The sequence below is a fragment of the Dreissena polymorpha genome, chromosome 10, assembly GCF_020536995.1.
Source record: "Dreissena polymorpha isolate Duluth1 chromosome 10, UMN_Dpol_1.0, whole genome shotgun sequence".
Classification (NCBI taxonomy): Eukaryota; Metazoa; Mollusca; class Bivalvia; order Myida; family Dreissenidae; genus Dreissena; species Dreissena polymorpha.
The window spans coordinates 81804761-81824955 of NC_068364.1; the positions used below are offsets into that span (position 1 = coordinate 81804761).

At 36.8% G+C, this 20195-nt stretch overlaps 1 protein-coding gene across 1 annotated transcript in view; it reads left to right on the plus strand.

The window, feature by feature from the left end:
- LOC127847357 (titin-like) overlaps nucleotides 1-20195 on the plus strand; it is a 148043-nt gene that overhangs the window by 72335 nt on the left and 55513 nt on the right. The window contains exons 52-68 of the mRNA XM_052379214.1: nucleotides 452-718; nucleotides 917-1183; nucleotides 1624-1890; nucleotides 2715-2984; nucleotides 3105-3392; nucleotides 4732-5028; nucleotides 5648-5950; nucleotides 6268-6567; nucleotides 6843-6957; nucleotides 8208-8380; nucleotides 8942-9229; nucleotides 9601-9903; nucleotides 10282-10584; nucleotides 11227-11532; nucleotides 12125-12409; nucleotides 13680-13964; nucleotides 15373-15675. Of these exons, the coding sequence (XP_052235174.1) occupies nucleotides 452-718; nucleotides 917-1183; nucleotides 1624-1890; nucleotides 2715-2984; nucleotides 3105-3392; nucleotides 4732-5028; nucleotides 5648-5950; nucleotides 6268-6567; nucleotides 6843-6957; nucleotides 8208-8380; nucleotides 8942-9229; nucleotides 9601-9903; nucleotides 10282-10584; nucleotides 11227-11532; nucleotides 12125-12409; nucleotides 13680-13964; nucleotides 15373-15675 (4620 nt within the window). The remainder of the gene's footprint in view (nucleotides 1-451; nucleotides 719-916; nucleotides 1184-1623; nucleotides 1891-2714; nucleotides 2985-3104; nucleotides 3393-4731; nucleotides 5029-5647; nucleotides 5951-6267; nucleotides 6568-6842; nucleotides 6958-8207; nucleotides 8381-8941; nucleotides 9230-9600; nucleotides 9904-10281; nucleotides 10585-11226; nucleotides 11533-12124; nucleotides 12410-13679; nucleotides 13965-15372; nucleotides 15676-20195) is intronic.

Below are 20195 nucleotides of genomic sequence, written 5' to 3' on the forward strand. Positions count from 1 at the left end.
TTTATCTCAGGTGAGCGACTTTGGGCCTTTCAGGCCATCTTGTTGTATCATGTAGAACTGAAAAAGCATTTGTGTTAGAGGAATGAAACTTTGCAAACATATTAATCAGCATTTATATTTGGGTAGAGATATTTTCTGCATAATTGGAGGTATAGACCAAAAAATTATTTTTTAACCCTTTGTTTTGTATAACTCAAAAAGAATTGCTTTTTAAGGGATGGAACATTAAATTTATATTAACCACCATATAAGTCTGTGCATCTGCATTTTTTTTATTGAAGTTTTTTTTTTAATTTGTGTCGCTCCTAATTGAAAAAGATTCCAATGGATATCTCAATGGATAATGTTCACATAAATCTTACCCATATATTTCTAGTTGCTCAGACTTATTAAAAGTATACTTAATATTTTATAATATAATATAATATAATATAAAACTTTTTTTAATTAGAAGAACAAGTCAAGTTCACAAAACCTCTCAAGGACACTGAGGTGACTGAAAAAGATGAAGTCACGCTGACCTGTGAGGTGAACAAGGTCGGCAAGAAACCAGCCTGGTACCTTGACGACGAGGCTATCGTCCCTGGTGACAGGGTCAAGATCACCTCTAAAGGCTTGGTGCACAAACTGACCATTGAGACCTCTAAACTTCATGACGAAGGCAAATACACTGTGGCATTTGACGATGCAAAATCAACTGCCACACTTATTGTTAAAGGTAACTTTTTAATTGAATGAATGTTTATTGAAATTTAGTTTACATTCTGCAAGGAAGCAGAATCTTGAGATAATTTCTATATTTTGCATTATTTTATTATTTACTTTGAATTTATTTGTTATGATTCTTTGTAGAGAAATTATTGTCAGTCCACTATCAAAATAAATGTGTCATTATTGTTTTTTGTTTTTTTAATAGAATTGCCAGTGGTATTTGTGGCACCATTACAAGACCTTGAAGTGGTTCTGAAAAAATCTGCCACTCTCGAATGTGAAGTCAACAAACCAGATGCCACTGCCGTTTGGACTAAAAATAGCCAGCCAATCAGTGTGTCCGATGGGTTTGACATCAGACGTGACAAGACGCTGCACACGCTACATCTGGACAAGGTGACCCCGGATGACGCTGCAGAATACACCATCACCATTGACAACAACTCAAGCACTGCCAAACTCACTGTGAAAGGTATGGGTGTACATGCTGTTTGTATTTATGCATACTTCCGACACTATATGTTTTTACCTGGATCATATATAGAGTTTTCCTTTAAACGCTGAAAGTCAGTAAATGCAATTTCATTGATGACACATTGTGCTACATATCAATATTGTATTTCTTTTAAAATCTGAAATGATGGCATTATTATTTTAAAATTTTAAATGAATAATGATTCCTTAACATCAAAAACTTGGTGGTCTTTGAACATATGATAATGACTCATTCTGGTTTTCATTAGAGGATTTACTTCAGATTGGCCATGTTTCAATGCTAAACGATTATCTCAGCATGCACATTGTTAATGTTTTTATGCTAAAAGAATATCAAATACAAATTCTCTCTGCGAGTTAAATGTGTCCATGTTTTAATACTAAATGATTATTAAATACAATTCACTCTCTGCACAGATGAGGCTGTACAGTTCACAGTTCCTCTCGAGGAAAAGACAATCACAGAGGGCGAAGACGTGACTTTGGAATGCACCATCACCCAACCAGACCTTACCGCCGAGTGGCGTAAAGATGGCTCCCCCGTTGAGGCTACTGACAAGATCAAACCCAAGTCCGTTGACACAACACATTCACTGCACATCACTAACGTTGGACCCGAAGACTCTGCTGAGTATGAAGTAACCGTCGGCGATGCTTCATCAAAGATCACTTTGACCGTTGAAGGTTCGACTAATCTCTTGTACCTTTACGACTTAGATACATATTTTGAAGCATTTGTAATCCCTAAGAAAGTAACATTTAATTAAAGACCTTTCTTACTTTATTCAAGTTTTAAAGACTATATTTCCAACCCTTACATACTGATGAGCAGCAAACAGCATAAGACCTAAACAGACTGCGAGTTACTTGCCGGCTGTTCTGGTTTTCTGCTGTTTGCACATAGCCATTGTCACTTTGCTTCTGAGTTGGAAAGAGTTAATTTACCCCCGCAAGGACATTAAAAATTTGCTTTTTTTCTCCCTTTTTCAAGGCATTTTCTATTTATTTTTGTATTTAAAAAATACATGGCAATTTGATGTATTAGATATTTGCCCCTGTTTGAAAGGGATTTATATGATTAATTAAAAAAATATATACTTATTAAATGTTTCATTATTGTTTTTGATATATGTTCAGATGTTCATGTTCACAGAAGCGCCTAGTTAGTTCCACAGAAAGCTGTATAGTAACTGTTATTGAGTCAGGATAGATTTAAAATTGTTATATCTAAATGTATTTTAGCATGCTCTGTGAAAATGGGTCTTAATTCATATGCGTAGTGTCATCACAGATAAGCACGTGCTTGATAATTTTTTTCATTTACAGAACGTCTCTTCTAAACGAAAATCCATTCTTGGCAGACATTTTTGTCCTTGATCAGCCTGCACAAACTGCACAGGCTAATCTGGGACAACACTTTATTCATATGAAATAAACCTCATTTTCACAGAGGCTCTTGTATATAACATGATTACCAAAATTATATTTTGAATTGTTTGCATTCGCAGAAGCAGCCATTGACTTCATCCGCAAACTCTCAGATGTTGAAGTGGGAGAGCTGCCTGGCACTGCCATTCTAGAATGTGAGCTCAACAAGCCAGACGTACCGGTCAAATGGTACCGGGGCAACCAGGCACTGTCGCCTAGCAACAAGTACAAGATGGTGGATGATGGCCCCGTACATAGGTTACACATCACTGATATTGATGGCGAGGATGAGGGCCCATATTCTGTCATCGTAAAGGGACAGAAATCCGAGGCATCGGTCTTTGTGGAAGGTATACACATTTAAGAATTGTCTTTTTTGTAGTATTTTTCTATGTCTCATTTTTGTATTTGCTCTACATTTATTTAATTTCCTGGTATCTTTGTAACTGACACATATTGACCAATTTTAGTACCACCGGCATTATTCTTGGACAAGAAATTCACGGAAACCGTTACCTTAAAACGAGGTCAGTCGACAGCATTCGAGATACCGTTCATGGGCAGCCCACAACCAATTGTCACATGGATGTACAACGGAGGCGAATTGCCTGACAAGAAACGCATGGAAGTGCAGACTATCAGAAACATGACCACATGTCGACTAGGCAAAGTTATTCGCACTGATGCTGGCGAATACACTCTCACACTTGAAAACCCAGTTGGCAAAGCTACCCTGACGATAACGCTCAACGTTCTAGGTACAATTCCTATGCAATTGAAGGCATTATTATTTCTTATGTATATGATTGACTTTTTCCATTTAAGTCTTGGATAAAATTCTTTTACAATTTGATAATAGATCCTTATGTAAATGCTATAATTCCTTTTCAAAATCCTGTGTTGAAACTTAATGTTATAGATTAATTCTGTGTGTTGTTGTTTCTTGGAGCCCTTTGCATTACTCTTAAAATATTCATTTAAGCTTTACTTTAAACTTTCCTAAATTAAATTATTTGTTGAACATTATACTGGCAAAAAGTTTGTAGTCTTGCCAGCATGAGGACCCAAGTTTAATCCCCTCCAAAAAAAAAGCAAGTACTAGTTCCTTTCCAGAATATTCATTCCACAGTCTCAAAAGCGTATTCATGCTTACTCAATAAGCTGATAGATGCTATGGGACCCAAATTGACTAATTAGCCTATATGAGCTGGCACTGGGAAAACGGGGCTTAATGAATGTGCGTTTAGGTGTGTTCTAGATAAGCCTGTGCAATTCACACAGGCAAATATTAAAGACCAGTTTTTTGTTAAGAAGAGACTTACTTTAAATAAAACTTCCGCAAATGTGGAAAGTGTCGTCCCTGAAAAGCCTTCTCAGGCTCATCTAAGATGACACTTTACCCACATACAGCATAAAGCCTTCTCAGGCTCATCTAAGATGACACTTTACGCACATACAGCATAAAGCCTTCTCAGGCTCATCTAAGATGACACTTTACGCACAAACAGCATAAAGCCTTCTCAGGCTCATCTAAGATGACACTTTACGCACATACAGCATAAAGCCTTCTCAGGCTCATCTAAGATGACACTTTACGCACAAACAGCATAAAGCCTTCTCAGGCTCATCTAAGATGACACTTTACGCACATACAGCATAAAGCCTTCTCAGGCTCATCTAAGATGACACTTTACCCACATACAACATAAAGCCTTCTCAGGCTCATCTAAGATGACACTTTACCCACATACAGCATAAAGCCTTCTCAGGCTCATCTAAGATGACACTTTACCCACATACAGCATAAAGCCTTCTCAGGCTCATCTAAGATGACACTTTACCCACATACAACATAAAGCCTTCTCAGGCTCATCTAAGATGACACTTTACCCACATACAACATAAAGCCTTCTCAGGCTCATCTAAGATGACACTTTACCCACATACAACATAAAGCCTTCTCAGGCTCATCTAAGATGACACTTTACCCACATACAGCATAAAGCCTTCTCAGGCTCATCTAAGATGACACTTTACCCACATACAACATAAAGCCCCGTTTTCCCAGAGTGCACACATATATATTTTTTAATGTAGACAAGCCTTCAGCACCTGAGAATCTCTCTGTCTCTGACATCACAAACTCGTCATGCCTGTTGCACTGGGAGACACCGAAGGACAATGGAGGCTGCGAGATCACTCAATACGTGGTAGAGAAGCGAGAGGCCAACAGGCGCTCGTGGAACAATGTCGGCACCTCAGTCACGCTCGAGTTGAGTGTAACCCAACTGGTGAAAAACACTCAGTACGTACTTCGAGTGGCTGCACAGAATGAGGTCGGTGTCGGAGAATTTGCAGAGCTAGCCGAGCCTGTCACTGCCAAGGAAACATTTGGTAACAATCACATCACTTTGTCTCTTCTATGAACTGTCAATATATTTCCTTCTGGCATTTAAATAAAGTTTTACCTTGGTACTTTGTCTAAAAGCGCAAAGTAAAGAAGTATTTACAATTGATGGCAGAAACTATTTTTCTGATACCTAATAAACATAACTGTATTGACAAGTTAACACTTACACATGGATACTTACGATTGTGACATTACTTGAATGGCTGTGCTAGTACAGTCACATTCTAATCCCTCTTACTGAATCCTGCTGTTTTTAAGTAGATGGCAAAATAATTGCTCTCAAACTTGATAAGCATTCTTGTATCAACGCTTTTACAATCACTCATGGATACTTATATTTGTAAAATAATTTGAATTACTTTGCTATTATTGTCAAGTACTGATTCATTGTCACCTGGGCTTAATTTACAATTCACCAAATTAGCAAATGGCCATAAATATACACAATATGGTTAAGGAAAATTGTATTTGGCTACATTATTTTCTTCCAAAAACCTCCTAAAATAGCCAAAATGACACAACTTTTGCCTCAGTAAGGCAAATTTCGCTCAAGAGCAATTTAAGCCATAGAAATCCTGTTTACTGACTCCTGCTGCTTACCAGTTGTGCCAGATGCTCCAGAAGCACCGAAGGTCACAGAGATCTCCAAGTCCATGGCAACCATTGCCTGGCAACCTCCAACCAGAGACGGGGGATCCCCCATCACTGGGTACCTGGTGGAGCGCAAGTCAGACGTTGCTAATCGCTGGATCTCTGTCACCAAGAAGCCTGTTACTGAGACCAGTCTGAGTGACAAGGAGCTTGCTGAGGACACGACATACCAGTATCGCGTCATTGCTGTGAACAAGGCTGGTAACAGCAAACCCAGTGAGCCGTCTGAACCAGTTAAGGCAAAGGATCTCATTGGTAAGCTTTGTTCTGGCATAAAATCTATATGAGCAGGGCTGTGGGAAAAAGGGGTTTAATGCATGTGCATAACGTGTTGTCCAAGATAAGACTGTGCAGTCCGCTGAGGCTAGACTAGGACAACATTTTCCACTTTTATTGCATTTTTGTTAAAAGGAAGTCTCTGGCATGTTCTCATTTACAGCTGTATTAAAGCATGATCATTATTTTTATTATAACCAACAGTTGACAAGTAAGATTACAATTTTATTTTTAAAAAAAGTACTTTATTGTATGATCTTATTACACAAATGATTGCAATATGCTTTACCTTTCAGATAAACCAAGCCAGCCTGGCAAGCCAGAGGTGTTAGGTAAGGACAAATCCTCGGTAGTGCTGAAATGGTCCCCACCTTGCAAAGAGAGTGGTGCACCAGTAGGCTACGTCATCGAATACCGCAAACCTGGAACCCAGACCTGGCAACGGGCCAACAGCCTGCCGGTCAAGGAACTGACGTACAGTGTGACGAGTCTACGCGAGGGTGAAGAGTACGAGTTCAGGGTCACAGCAGAGAACCCTGCCGGCCCAGGACCTGCCAGCGATGTGTCACAGAGTGTGAAGGTGGAGGTGCCTCTGGGTGTGTGGGATTGATGTTTTTGTTGAAGATATTTGTATTGTTATATCTTTATAGCTTATTGTTTATTAATAAGTATGTGTGGTTTATGGGAACAAAGGGATGATTACTATGGATTATTAATGAAATCGAAAAACAGATTATAGATATTTCTAGTGCAAATAATGAATTTAGATCTTAAGTGCAAAATATAAATTAAAATCTGAATGTATTGAATTTTGAGGAACATTTCTTTCTTTACAAAATAATATACAAACAATTTGCTTATGTTGCTACAGATGGCGTTCCACCCATGATTCTAGAGCCACTCAGTGATGTTGCCGTGGTTGCACCAAAGGACGCCATCTTGGAATGTGACATTGACCTTGGGGAGCCAGAGGCTGAAATCAAATGGTACAGGGTTTTAACCCTTAACCCCTCATATACACACTTTGACCCTTGGCATACTTAAAAAAATCAATTTAAAGTTAAGACCTTTTTTCCTTAATGTTATGTTTTAAAGCCTTCAATTCCAACCCTATTACACTGATGAGCAGCAAAAAGCATAAAATCTGGACGGACTGCATAAAACCATGTTCAATCCTCTTTAAAGAACGTTGCAGGGTTTCAGTTTTGATTTTTAACCAGGTTTTTAACCAGGTTTTCCGAAGGAAAAAACTGGTTATTAGATTGGCGAATGCGGGCGGGCTGGCTGGCTGGCGGGCTGGCTGGCTGGCTGGCTGGCGGGCTGGCGGAATAAGCTTGTCCGGGCCATAACTATGTCGTTCATTGTCAGATTTTAAAATCATTTGGCACATTTGTTCACCATCATTGGACGGTGTGTCGCGCGAAATAATTACGTCGATATCTCCAAGGTCAAGGTCACACTTTGAGTTCAAAGGTCAAAAATGGCCATAAATGAGCTTGTCCGAGCCATAACTATGTCGTTCATCGTCAGATTTTAAAATCATTTGGCACATTTGTTCACCATCATTGGACGGTGTGTCGCGCGAAATAATTACGTCGATATCTCCAAGGTCAAGGTCACACTTTGAGTTCAAAGGTCAAAAATGGCCATAAATGAGCTTGTCCTGGCCATAACTATGTCATTCATTGTGAGATTTTAAAATCATTTGGCACATTTGTTCACCATCATGGGACGGTGTGTCCCACGAAAGAATCACGTCAATATCTCCAATGTCAAGGTCGCCACGACTAAAAATAGATTTAAAAAAAAAAAAAAAAATACAAAGAGGGTTAATTTTTTTTGGTCATTTCAAAAGTTCAGTTTGAGTTTTCTCCCTTTATCAGATTTTTTTTTCACAATGAAAACCTGGTTTTGTGACAATTTTGTCCCTTGTTTTTTGTTGGATCTGTTTTTTGACTGTAATAAACATAGGATAAAAGATTGTATAGTATTACATGAATAAATTGTGACAGTAGGGTTTAATTAAAATGAATTTTAATAAAATGTTAAATCACTATAACACAGGAATTATTTATGGTTGGTGAAATTTGTTGATGTCATGATTCATTAAAAAAACCTTCAGAATATGCCACTTATTTTAGTTATCTTATAACTCAGAGTCTTATTTGTGTTTTCATGAGCACGTGTGCACATTATGATACAAGTAGTAAAGATAATTATGATACTTATTGTACAGGTTCAAGGGCAACAAGGAGGTAAAGAAGAGCTCCAAGTATGAGATGAGTTACGAGGATGAGGTTGCCTCCCTTGTCATTCACAAGACTGAGCCTGAGGACGCTGGGATGTACGCCGTGCAGGCTGCTAACCCCATGGGTCAGGTCAAGTCTGAAGGGAACCTGGCTGTACATAGTGAGTGGTTGTTGGGGTCTTGTGCATAGTGACTGGTTATGTGGGTCTCTTTTTAGTATTGAGAATCTAACAAGATGCCGTTATGTTTAAAACCATTTCATGGCAATGTCTGGATGATCATGTTTTATTGGCACACTCTGAAAATAGTCATGATTATTTATATGTTAGTTAGCATATAAAATTAGGAATTACCCAATCACAATGAAGCTTTGACATGAAAATTAAAAAATTAAGCATTTATGTTTTGGACTTTATTGGAATAAAATGATGTAAATTTACAAAGTTGAAATAAGCCAGCTTTTATGCCTGTCTTCAATTGTCTGGAATAGTTTTCCATAATACGGCAATAAATAATACTGGCAATTAACAGAAAAAAGTTAATGTAAAATGTGAATTGTATGATGATCATGAATTTTCTGTATTGACTATGTTCACTCAAAATTAGGTCAAACCATAACATATTGCAAACTGTAGAATTTTTTTATTGACAAATATCTGAGTGTTAAACATTTCTTTACCATAAAAGTGCAATATCATAAGTAGGCATTCTTTCTTTTCCAGCACATCCAAAACTCGATTACGACAACCGCCTCAAGGGCGTACAGAACATCAAAGCAGGCACCACGCTGTCTCTGACAGTGAACACCAGCGGTATTCCCAACCCAACCATCGCATGGCTCCTGGATGAGGAACCAGTGGAGAAGAGCGGTCGTATCACCATAGAGACCGTGGAAGGCAAGACCACTCTTACTATCAAGAACACGACAGCAGACGACACGGGTCTCTACACTGTGGAGGCTGAAAATATTGTCGGAAAGGCTGTGGCAGACTTTGACGTCAATGTCAAAGGTGAGTAGAATTATGAAATTTAGATTATCTTACAGATACTGCTGTGATATGTGTTATTAAAGGGCTCTTCATGGATGTGCTCAAGATGACATGTTTAAATGGGGATATAGTTTGTTCTGATTAACCAGTAGCTAGAACCTTAATTTTTATGCCCCCATTTCAAAGAAGGCAGCATATGGAAGTCGTACTGCCAGTCTGTAGTATGAAAGGCTGCACGGCAGTTAAAAAATATATGTCTCAGTCATAACTTTACCATATATTGATGGATTTTGAAATATGTTGGCATCTTTTATTGGTTTGTTCAGTTACAAAAACTCTGTGTTTATGTATTGTTCTGTAACAACAACTCTGTATTGTTGTTGTTGTTTCAGACAAGCCTTCCAAGCCTCTCAACCTCACGGTTACCGAGGTAATGAAGGACTCCATAGTGTTGTCATGGCAACCCCCTGCCAGCACTGGGGGAAGTGACATCGGCGCTTACATCATCGAAAAGCGCGATGCCAAGAGAAACGTCTGGACCAAAGTCGACAAAGTTACAGGATCCACCAACACCTACGCTGTCCAAAAGCTCCTGGAAGGCAACGAGTACTATTTCCGTGTTGCGGCTGAAAACGATATTGGCCTTGGTGACTCTGCTGAACTGGAAGCTCCTATTCAAGCAAAGTGCCCGTTTGGTAGGTTGAAATCCTTGAAAATTGTTACTGTTTGAAGTATTTTGAAATGGGACACTATGATTTTTCACACGCTGGGATGTTTGCTAACATATGGTGTTAAAGTATTAATTTCAAGCTGCTAAAAACAGTAAAATTGTACTTATAATGCAATCAAAATTAACTCATGTATGACATGCACGTAACTATTGGGTAGTTATTTATAATGTCAACATTAACCCTATTTTGTTTTGCAATAATACATTGATTTTAATATATTTACATTATGTTTATATTATAAGTAAAAAGCAATATTTTGAACAATGAAAAAACAACAGGAAATAGCATTTAATTTTACAAAGAACACCTTACCATATGAATGACATGTATTCCTGTTTGCAGACGTCCCAGATTCGCCGACTCATCTCCAAGCAACCGAGGTCACAAAAGACTCTATAACATTGACTTGGGAGGTGCCCCAGAAAGATGGCGGCTCACCAATCACGGGCTACATCCTGGAGAAGTGTCAGTTGCCTGGTAACCGCTGGGTCAAGGTCAGCAAGAAGCCGATACCAGACACGATGTTCATTGTTCCGGACCTGTCAGAAAACATGGAGTACAAGTTCCGTATTGCTGCAGAGAATGCCATTGGAGTGGGAAAACCATCAGAGCCAACCAGTGCGATTGTAGCAAAAGCCCCCTATGGTAAGAAACTTATTTGTATGCCCCCGGTAGGAGGGCATATAGTGATCGGACTTTCCGTCCGTCTGTCCGTCACACTTTTCGTTTAGGTTTCGAAAAATGCTTATAACTTCTATGTCACTTGAGATGTAACCTTCATATTTTGGTATGCATGTGTATATGTACAAGGCCTTTCCATGCGCACAAAAATTTTGACCCCTGTGACCTTGACGTTGAACTTAGGGTCTGCGTTTAGGTTTCGAAATCTGCGTTTAGGTTTCGAAAAATGCTCATTACTTCTATGTCCCTTGAGATATAACCTTCATATTTGGTATGCATGTGTATATGGACAAGGCCTTTCCATACGCGTACAAATTTTGACCCCTGTGATCTTGTTTTCTTTTTGTTTGATTGTATTGGTATTTGTCTTGTTGATGGGATGTTTAATAAAGCAAATCTGGTTAAGTCTGGCTAGTTATTGAAAGATTATAGCTGTTTCCATTTTCGTCTGCCTACATTTAATAATAAAGTTTCCACATTTTTTCAGTGGTAAAAAGTGTTGCTTTCTATTATGACCCTTGTTAAAAATTAACTGTCATATATAAATATATTTAGAAAATGTTTTTCACCATTCAGTGTACATATCAGTATACGTTAAAATTATAGACAAGCCAAGTGCACCCGGAGTGCCTAATGTCACACAAGTCACAAATGACTCAGCAACTTTGGAGTGGACCCCACCCACACAAGATGGTGGAAGTCCTGTGACCAATTACTTCATAGAGTACAAAGCACAATCGGGCCAAAGATGGCTACCAGGCAGCAAGGGAGAAGAAGTACCCACAAGTCAATACACTGTCAAGGATCTAGTGGAAGGAGAGGTTTATGAGTTTAGAGTTACTGCAGAGAACAAAGCAGGCTCAGGGAAACCTTCCGACGTCTCTGAGAACATCACAATTAAAGCACCGATTGGTGAGTTTGGGCTTACACTTCAAGTTTTTGCTTGAAACCTTTATCTGAATTAAGTATCTTGTGCTATAAATTGTTGTTAAAAGTGCAATTTGCATTGACAAATGTTTATTAGCTCCACACTTTTTAAATAAAGAGAATTTTATGATGATATTGTATTATGTGGGTGTATTTCACTCTTGTCAATTTTTTTTGTTCAACATAGTTGTACCATGTTTAATTGTCTACTTTACAAAAAGAAGCATTTGATTTACAGCAATTGAAATAGACATATTTGAATAAAAATGATATTAACAAATAATACATATTCATCTCACAAGCAATAAGAATACAGTTTGTACATTCCTCAACTGGCAAGTGTACACTTAACTATTGACAAATATAAGTATACCTTTCACAAGTTATAAGTAACACCTGTCACATATACCTAGAATTTCTTTTGCCAGGTAACTGCTTCCCGTTGTTTATAATTGTAATGCTCATGGATTCAGTTGGAGGAGCTCCATCTGTCAGAGTTTTGGGTTGAGTATAACCTTGATGACTTGTGTTTCTATAGTGATAAAAAATGTGATATTTTAAATTTGTATCATCACAGTTGGGGAAGCGCCATCAGTGCTGGAATGCCTGCCTGACGTGTCTGTTCTCCTCGGGGAGACTGCGTACTTGGAGTGCAAGATACGAGGGGAACCAAGCCCGACCATCGCCTGGTTCCGAGACACGACGGAGATCAAGGAGAGCAAGAAGTATCAGATGGACTACACCGACATGGTGGCCAGCATCAAGATTCACGAGGCAACTGAACGCGACGCTGCCAGTATCACCTGTGAGGCCTCAAATGAGCTGGGATCAGTGAAGACTAGCGGTCAACTCGAAGTGCAAGGTAACTGGGAATTATAGGGCAAAAATAATTGAGAAGTTTTAGGGCTAGGTCACTGGAAATTTTAAGTGCAAGGTTGCACGAAATTTAGTGCAAAGTAACATGGAATTTAGTGCAAGGTAACATGCAATTTAGTGCAAGGTAACATGCAATTTATTGCAAGGTTGCAGGGAATTTTAGTGCAAGGTAGCAGGGAATTTTAGTGCAAGGTAACTGGGAGTTTAGTGCAAGATAGCATGGAATTTCATGCAAGGTAGCAGGGAATTAAGTGCAAGGTAACATGGAATTTAGTGCAAGGTAGCATAGAATTTAGTGCAAGGTAGCAGGGAATTTTAGTGCAATGTAGCATGAAATTTTAGTGCAAGGTAACTTGGAATTTAGTGTAAGGTAACTGGGAATTTTAGTGCAAAATAACTTTGAATTTTAGTGCAAGGTTACAGGGAATTTTAGTGCAAGGTAACTGGGAATTTAGTGCAAGGTAACATGGAATTTCATGCAAGGTAGCAGGGAATAAAGTGCTTGGTAACATGGAATTTAGTGCAAGGTAGCATGGAATTTAAGTTCAAGGTTACTTGTCTGGGAATTTTAGTGCAAGATAACACTGAATTTTGGTGCAAGGTAACAACGAATTTAAGTGCAAGGTAACTGGAAATTTATTGCATTGTAACTGGGAATTTAGTGCAAGGTTACTGGGAATTTTAGGCCAAGATAAATGTGAATCTTAGTGCCAAGTTACAACTGGGAATGTTAAGCCTCCACTCTCAGATGGGATAGTATGTAGATTTTCCCTTCTATCTATATGTCCACAATTCAATCAGTCCAGCATTCAGAGTTTTGTGAGTGTAACCTCTACAACTTTGTTTGCCACAGTCATGAAAGTGTATAAAAGGTTTAATCAGCACTGTGATATTGAGCATTTTGGAACTTTTTATTGATTGGTGTTAAGTGTGTTTTGATACCTAAGTGGGGGCTTTGTCAATAATCTAGGGGTTCCTGGGATTCAGATCTGTTGTTTTTTTCTTGCATGTAAATGTGTAACCAAAGGTAATTGAGAAGTAGTCTTTGTGATATTCCCTCACCAGCATTTACTTTAGCATTATAATGTTTCTCATTATTTGAATATTTTGTCTTCCTATATTAACAGTAATTATTATTAAAGAAATTGTGTTGCTTATTTTTGAAATTGTGTTTCTTTTGATACTAGGAGTTGTGTTTATTGCAATGAGACTGCTTGTTTAAAATGTGTTTATTATGTGTTATCGTTGGTTAACAGACAAACCCAAACTGACGTATGACAACAAGTACCTACAGGTGACCCTCAAAGCAGGAACTAGCCTGCGCATACCTGTGCAGGTGTCCGGTCTGCCCAAGCCCTCCCTGACTTGGAGCAAGGATGACAAACCAGTCCAGTCACAGGGACGCTTGACCATTGACCTCGCTGACCGATCCACGACCTTGGCCGTAAAGAAGGTCACGCGTGAGGATGACGGAGTGTACGCCTTGCTGGCAGAGAATGAGGCGGGAACTGCTGCTGCTGAATTTGATGTGGAAGTTATAGGTGAGATTGAACATGTAAGATACGATCTGGGATAATGGTGCTTAATTCATGTGCATAAAATATTATCCCAGATTAGCCTGTGCAGCTCCCACATCATTAACATCACTTTCTGCTTTTAGGGAATGTGTGGTTTAAAGGAAGTATTTTCTTAGCAAAAATTCAGTTTAAGTTGAAAGTGTCATCCTCGCACAACACTTAATGCACATGCTTTAACGGAGGGGGTAATCACGTGATAATCAAGATGGCGACGTCCATGCTTAGTCAGGTATTTTTCGCCATAGTATACCCTTTATTACTTGTGTTACTTTTTTAGATTCCACTCACTTTTCAGACCTAGATTCCACTCACTTTCCAGACCTCTCAGCAAGAAAATCAATAGAGTTTATTTCATAGTAATATTCACTCTATATCTCATTTTTACTCACTGTGAAATTTCTTAGTGGGATGATCTAATTAGGGCTCCACTAAGAAAATTTGCGGGAAGTAGAGTCAAGATATAAAGCGAATTTTAATATGAAATAAACGCTAATTACCTTTTTTCTGAAATGGCTGGAAAGTGAGCGTAATTTAAAATATAAACAAAAGTAATAAATGGTATAAAATGGCGAAAAATAACTGTCTCGGCATGGACGTCGCCATCTTGGCTATCACATGATTACCCCCATTGTTTAAGCCTAGTGGTCCCAGAGAGAGGCTTATGTAACAAAGAGTTTGATGCAACAGTGCTTGGTTATTTTATTAAAATATGTGACTGGATTATTGGTTGCTGCGTTTGTAATATAATTGGTAGAATTGTGTAGACCTTTGATGGCATGGTGAGAAATCATTAAGCATATTAATAATTCTTCACAGTTTCAAATTCTTGTAGTCATTGTTATTAATTAAGGCAAATAAGTATCACGCATTTTATTTAAATTGACGAAACATAGTGTTTTTGTAGTTATCATTAAGAATAAAAAATGATATAGACAAACTAAAGTAAAGCTAATTGAAAATAAATGCAAGAAATCACGTACTGAAATTGTTTGTAAGACTAGAGACTTACTAAAGATTGTTAAGGCTGTATATATAATATCATATGAGCAGTTCCAGTATAAAACCTGTATAAGTGGCATCATTAACAATGAGGAATAATCAACTTCCGTTTCATTGATTTGTGTGACATTTTTTTGTCAAAAAGTTGTATTGTCCTGTCAATACGTATGAAAAAGAGTCAAGGTCATCCCATTCATACCTTATAAAGTTGATGTTAGTAGCATACCATGACATGGTTAGGGGTTAATAGGAACTAAATTAAATTAAGATGTTATGGACAAAATTATTATTTTTGAGAGAAAAAAGAGAAATAAAAAAAGGTAAAAGAGAAAAAATAAATTATTTCATTGGCTTCATTGTCTGTATTTGACAGATGTTCCTGACAAGCCAGCCAGTCTCGATGTGGACGAGGTCACCAGAGATACAGTAGCACTGTCATGGCAACCACCCAAGGACGACGGTGGCTCCAATGTCCTGACCTACATTCTGGAACGTCGCGAACAGGGGCGGTCCATGTGGATGAAGGTCACCACGATTCCAGCGGAGGAGATGTCGTTTGTTGTTAAGGACCTCACTGAAGGAAAAGAATACTTCTTCCGCATTTCAGCAGAAAACGAAGTGGGAATATCTGAGCCCTGGGAACTAAGTGCATCAGTAACACCGAAGAGCGGTTTTGGTAGGTTGATCGGAGTGATCCCTCTTGGGTACCAGAGATGACTACTGAGTTGCCTCCCTTTGATAATTAAAAAAATTACATGCATTTGCTATGCATATTTTAACAGTGACAGTCAAATTAACATACCTTGTTTGCAATTAACTGTGTGTGTGCTGTTTTTGTTAATTTCAGTTTGTTTTTATTTGTTTCTTTGAGATGCGTTATATTTTTGTTTATGTTGGCATGTATGTGTTATTAATGTTATTATAGAAATAAAGGGATTTTTTATAAATAATTCAAAAGGTGATCAACATTTAGGAATTATTAAGCATGTTCATATAATATTGTAAGAAACTTTCATCCTTTAAAAGATAGTTGGTAAGTTTGAATATATATTAAAGTTCACCAACCTTTCATGAAAACTATATTTACACAGAACATAATAGTGTCTATTTACAGATGTATTTATTTCATATTTGGCATTAAGTTAATCAGTTGCCACTGAAATGGTGCTTAAGTTGCAATATTTAATCTAGAACCCATTTCCTGTTGATATTGTCGCCATGTTTCATTTATGTATTTTACGAAAATTGTTCCAGTAAACATAAATTTGAGCTTCATTTTGAAACCACAGTATACTTTTTCTTTTATTAGTAATATGTTTATTCATTGTAATTGATATTATTAAAATTAAAAAAATTCTTCAGTTGTTACACACATGAAATGTTATTCTATTTCACTGTTAATGCAAAATATGAAACCTGATCTGAGATAAGCAATATGACATATCACTCATTCTTATGTTTATTTCATCATTACTATGCCACAGTCACATATAGTATAATGACTTTAGAAGTAAACAGATTTATAATTATCATAATAATCTTGGGAATATTTATAATACAAAAACAAATTGCCAGTTGAACAATTAAAGCTTGTGCTGTGTGAATTCTGAATTGCATAGCATGTCCTAATTATGTTTTGTTCATGATTTATTATTTTCTACCAAGATGATTTATTTTATGTTTTTGTTGTTGTTTATGCAGTAATGTTGCTTCGCTTTACATACAGCATGAAAAAAGCATTGTATATACATTAGATTTTGTACTCAATTAACAAATAATTAAGCTGACAGAGTAATATAATATTGGTTGTTATGCTCCCCCTTTGTCCAGTCTATTTCTCAGCAACTAATGACCGGAATTAAATGAAACTTTATGGGAAGCTTCACTACCACGAGGAGATGTGCATATTATCAGCAGGTTCTGTTCGGATGATTTTTTCACAGAGTTATGGCCCTTTAAAATTTTTGAAATTTTCCATTAATTGTACATATAGTGCAATTCTTGTCCAGGCTATTTCTCAGCAACTAATGACAGGAATTCAATGAAACTTTATGGGAAGCTTCACTACCAAGAGGAGATGTGCATATTATCATCGGGTTCTGGTCGGATGATTTTTCACAGAGTTATGGCCCTTTGAAATTTTCCATAAAAAAATTCTAGTCCCCTCAACTACTGTGCCCTCAAGACGTTTCCTTTTATTTATAGTGAAATATTGTGACAAAAAAATCTTTGAGGAGCATCACCCGTCTCCGACGGTTTCTTGTATTATATAAAAATTGTGCAACATATGTAGATTTTACATGCATAGCATGTGGTAGATAATTAGATATTAATATAGCTAATTGCTGTACAATTGTTCATTAAAAACTAATAAGACATGTACTATATGCAATTTTTTGTACCCATATATATGCAAGTGAATAGCATTATAGTATTCATGCAAATATTTACTACGTTTTCATTTATATTTCACAGTATTTTCATATACATGAACATGTAAAATGTAAAATAAAGATTATCATTTGATCAAGCATGTTTTTATGTGTTTTTCCCAGTTGACTAACACCTGCTCATTTATAGTTTTTTTATTTGGAATGTAATTGCATTAACATAATCTTTATTGTCTCTCTCTAAATTAATAGCTTATGTTGAGATTTATGTTTTGTCTTGTGAAAAGTGTACAACATTTTCATTTTTATAAATAAGTGCAGGAAAATATTACACAAACAATGTTGGTGAAGTCGTCTTTGATTTCTGATCAGACTTTCAAAACAACAAGAATTTAAACAAACACAAAATCTATAAAATTTCTAAACATCAAAGTTTGTAAAATATTTAGAAGTGACGATAAATGAACAATTACTTTGCAAGACAATTTCCACCATTAAATGTCCTGTTGTGTTTAAATGAAGTCTTCGTTATTTCATTGTGTTGAGCATGACAGAAAAACATTCCTCACAAGTGAATAATGAACAGATATCTAATTATCCCACCAGGTCTATAAATGAACAATTATTATTGATTTATCCCTGAATTTGCTAGATTTTGGAAAAAAAACAACACCAATCTTCAGTTACAATCTGAGCTGACCAATGAAAAAATCCTTTAACAAAACACATACATTATTTACTAAAATTATTTTAAAGAAACTTTCATTGGTCAGCTTTTTTTAACCCAAAGATATTACGGGTAACCTTTACCACCTTATAAACTTTATAAACACATTTTGACGCCTGTTTAGTTCCTTGAAAATCAAATTAAATTAAACACCTTGCTTTCCTGGTTCACTTCTTAACTCTTTCAGTGCTGGAACCGAATTTTGAAGGCCTTTGCAAACAGTTTGGATCCACATGAGACGCCACTAAATGTGGCGTCTCATCAGGATCCAAACTGTTTGCTATTCTGATAGTATTCTTTCAAAAAATACGAAGTAAATGCTAATTTTAGAGATTCAGCAGACGACATTTTAGCAGACGACAAATTTCCCAGCATGCAAAGGGTTAAAGGCTGTTTGCTGCTTATTAGTATTTTAGTCCTGGAAATTATTATAAGCCTTTAAACTTGAATTTATTAACCCTCTACCACTTAGATATGTATTTTGATGCATTTGTAGTTTCATAGAAAGTTAAAATTAATTAAATACCTTTCTTACTTTCTTACTAAATTCAAGTTTTAAAGGCTTCATTTCCAACCCTAAGTTACTGATGAGCAGCAAACAGCATAAAACCTGAACAGACTGCGAGTTACTCGCAGGCTTTTCTGGTTTTATGCTGTTTGCACTTAGCCATTTTTTTATTTTGCTTCTAAGTGGGAAAAGGTTAAAGCTGACTTAATTACTTTCAAAGGTCATGACGCGTTAAAATTATGCATGAATTGGTAAATGGGAGTTTATTGGATATATGACTATTCACTAATGTGCCCTTTTAATGAAGTGGACAGTAAAATAATTATATGTATCACTGTCTTGGGGGATATGAATATGATGATTAGCGTGGAAACAATGCAACTGTACTTTTTTACAGTGATAAACTCTGCTACAATTTATCTTCAAAGTATTATATAAACATTTTCATTTAAACCACACATTTTAAGATATTGGCTTACATATCAATATGCGTCAAAGCTCAATATAACATGAGCAATTATAATACATGTACATTGAACTTTCCCTTGAAGGAGGAATTATTATGCATGTACCTGTCTGATAAATAATTGACTGCTGAATTGCTCATCTCAGATTTTACTGTACTGTTTTATGTCACTACCCAACACAGATAATACATAAAAAATGGTAGGAGACACTTTTCTCCATGTTGATCATGGCAGTGAGTCTATTCAACCTTTCCCACTTAGAAGCAAAGTGAAAATGGCTATGTGCAAACATAATACAACCAGAACAGCCAGCGAGTAACTCGCAGTCTGTTCAGGTTTTATGCTGTTTGCTGCTCATCAGTATCTAAGAATTGGAGATGAAGTCTTAACAACTTGAATCTAGTAAGAAAGGTCTTAATAAAGTACAACTTTTTAAAGGACTACAAATGCTGAAAGTACGTATCTAAGTGGTAAAGGGTTAATTGTTAGAATTGATAACTCTTGTCACTGATCTTATTGTATGTCAAATCTAGGCCATGTAAATGAACAGCTAGAATAAATGTTTAACAAGTAGGAGGTTACATAATGTTATAAGCACTAACTGATCATTATACAAACAATGGCCATTTTCAGGAATGCAAAATGACCCAAAATTAGGGAAGAAATCATTCACTTTTCAGATTATGTTAAGTATTTATCTTCATTGCATGCCTCTGACTCCATTCCCAAGTGTGTGTTCAACCCAAAGTTAAATTAACAAAAAGCAAAACAATTGCCATGAATAAATTCCCATTGTGTGCATCCTGTATTAACACTGAAACTAAGTTGAACACTGACTCTGCATGACTGAATGATGAATGAGCCTGCACGACAACACTGAAAAACATGGAACTTCTTGCTGCATTTGGGATGTGCATGAGACATACTGCACGACACTGGTGAGTTGTCCACTTAAGCTTAATGTGGAATTCTTTTATGTCATCATATGAAATTATCCGAAGCTATGGCTGTAAAATGTATATGCAATCACATATAATTAAATACATTGGCATTTAGTGTTTCATTAAGAACAACAAATGCATAAAGTCTTGTTTTAATTACTAA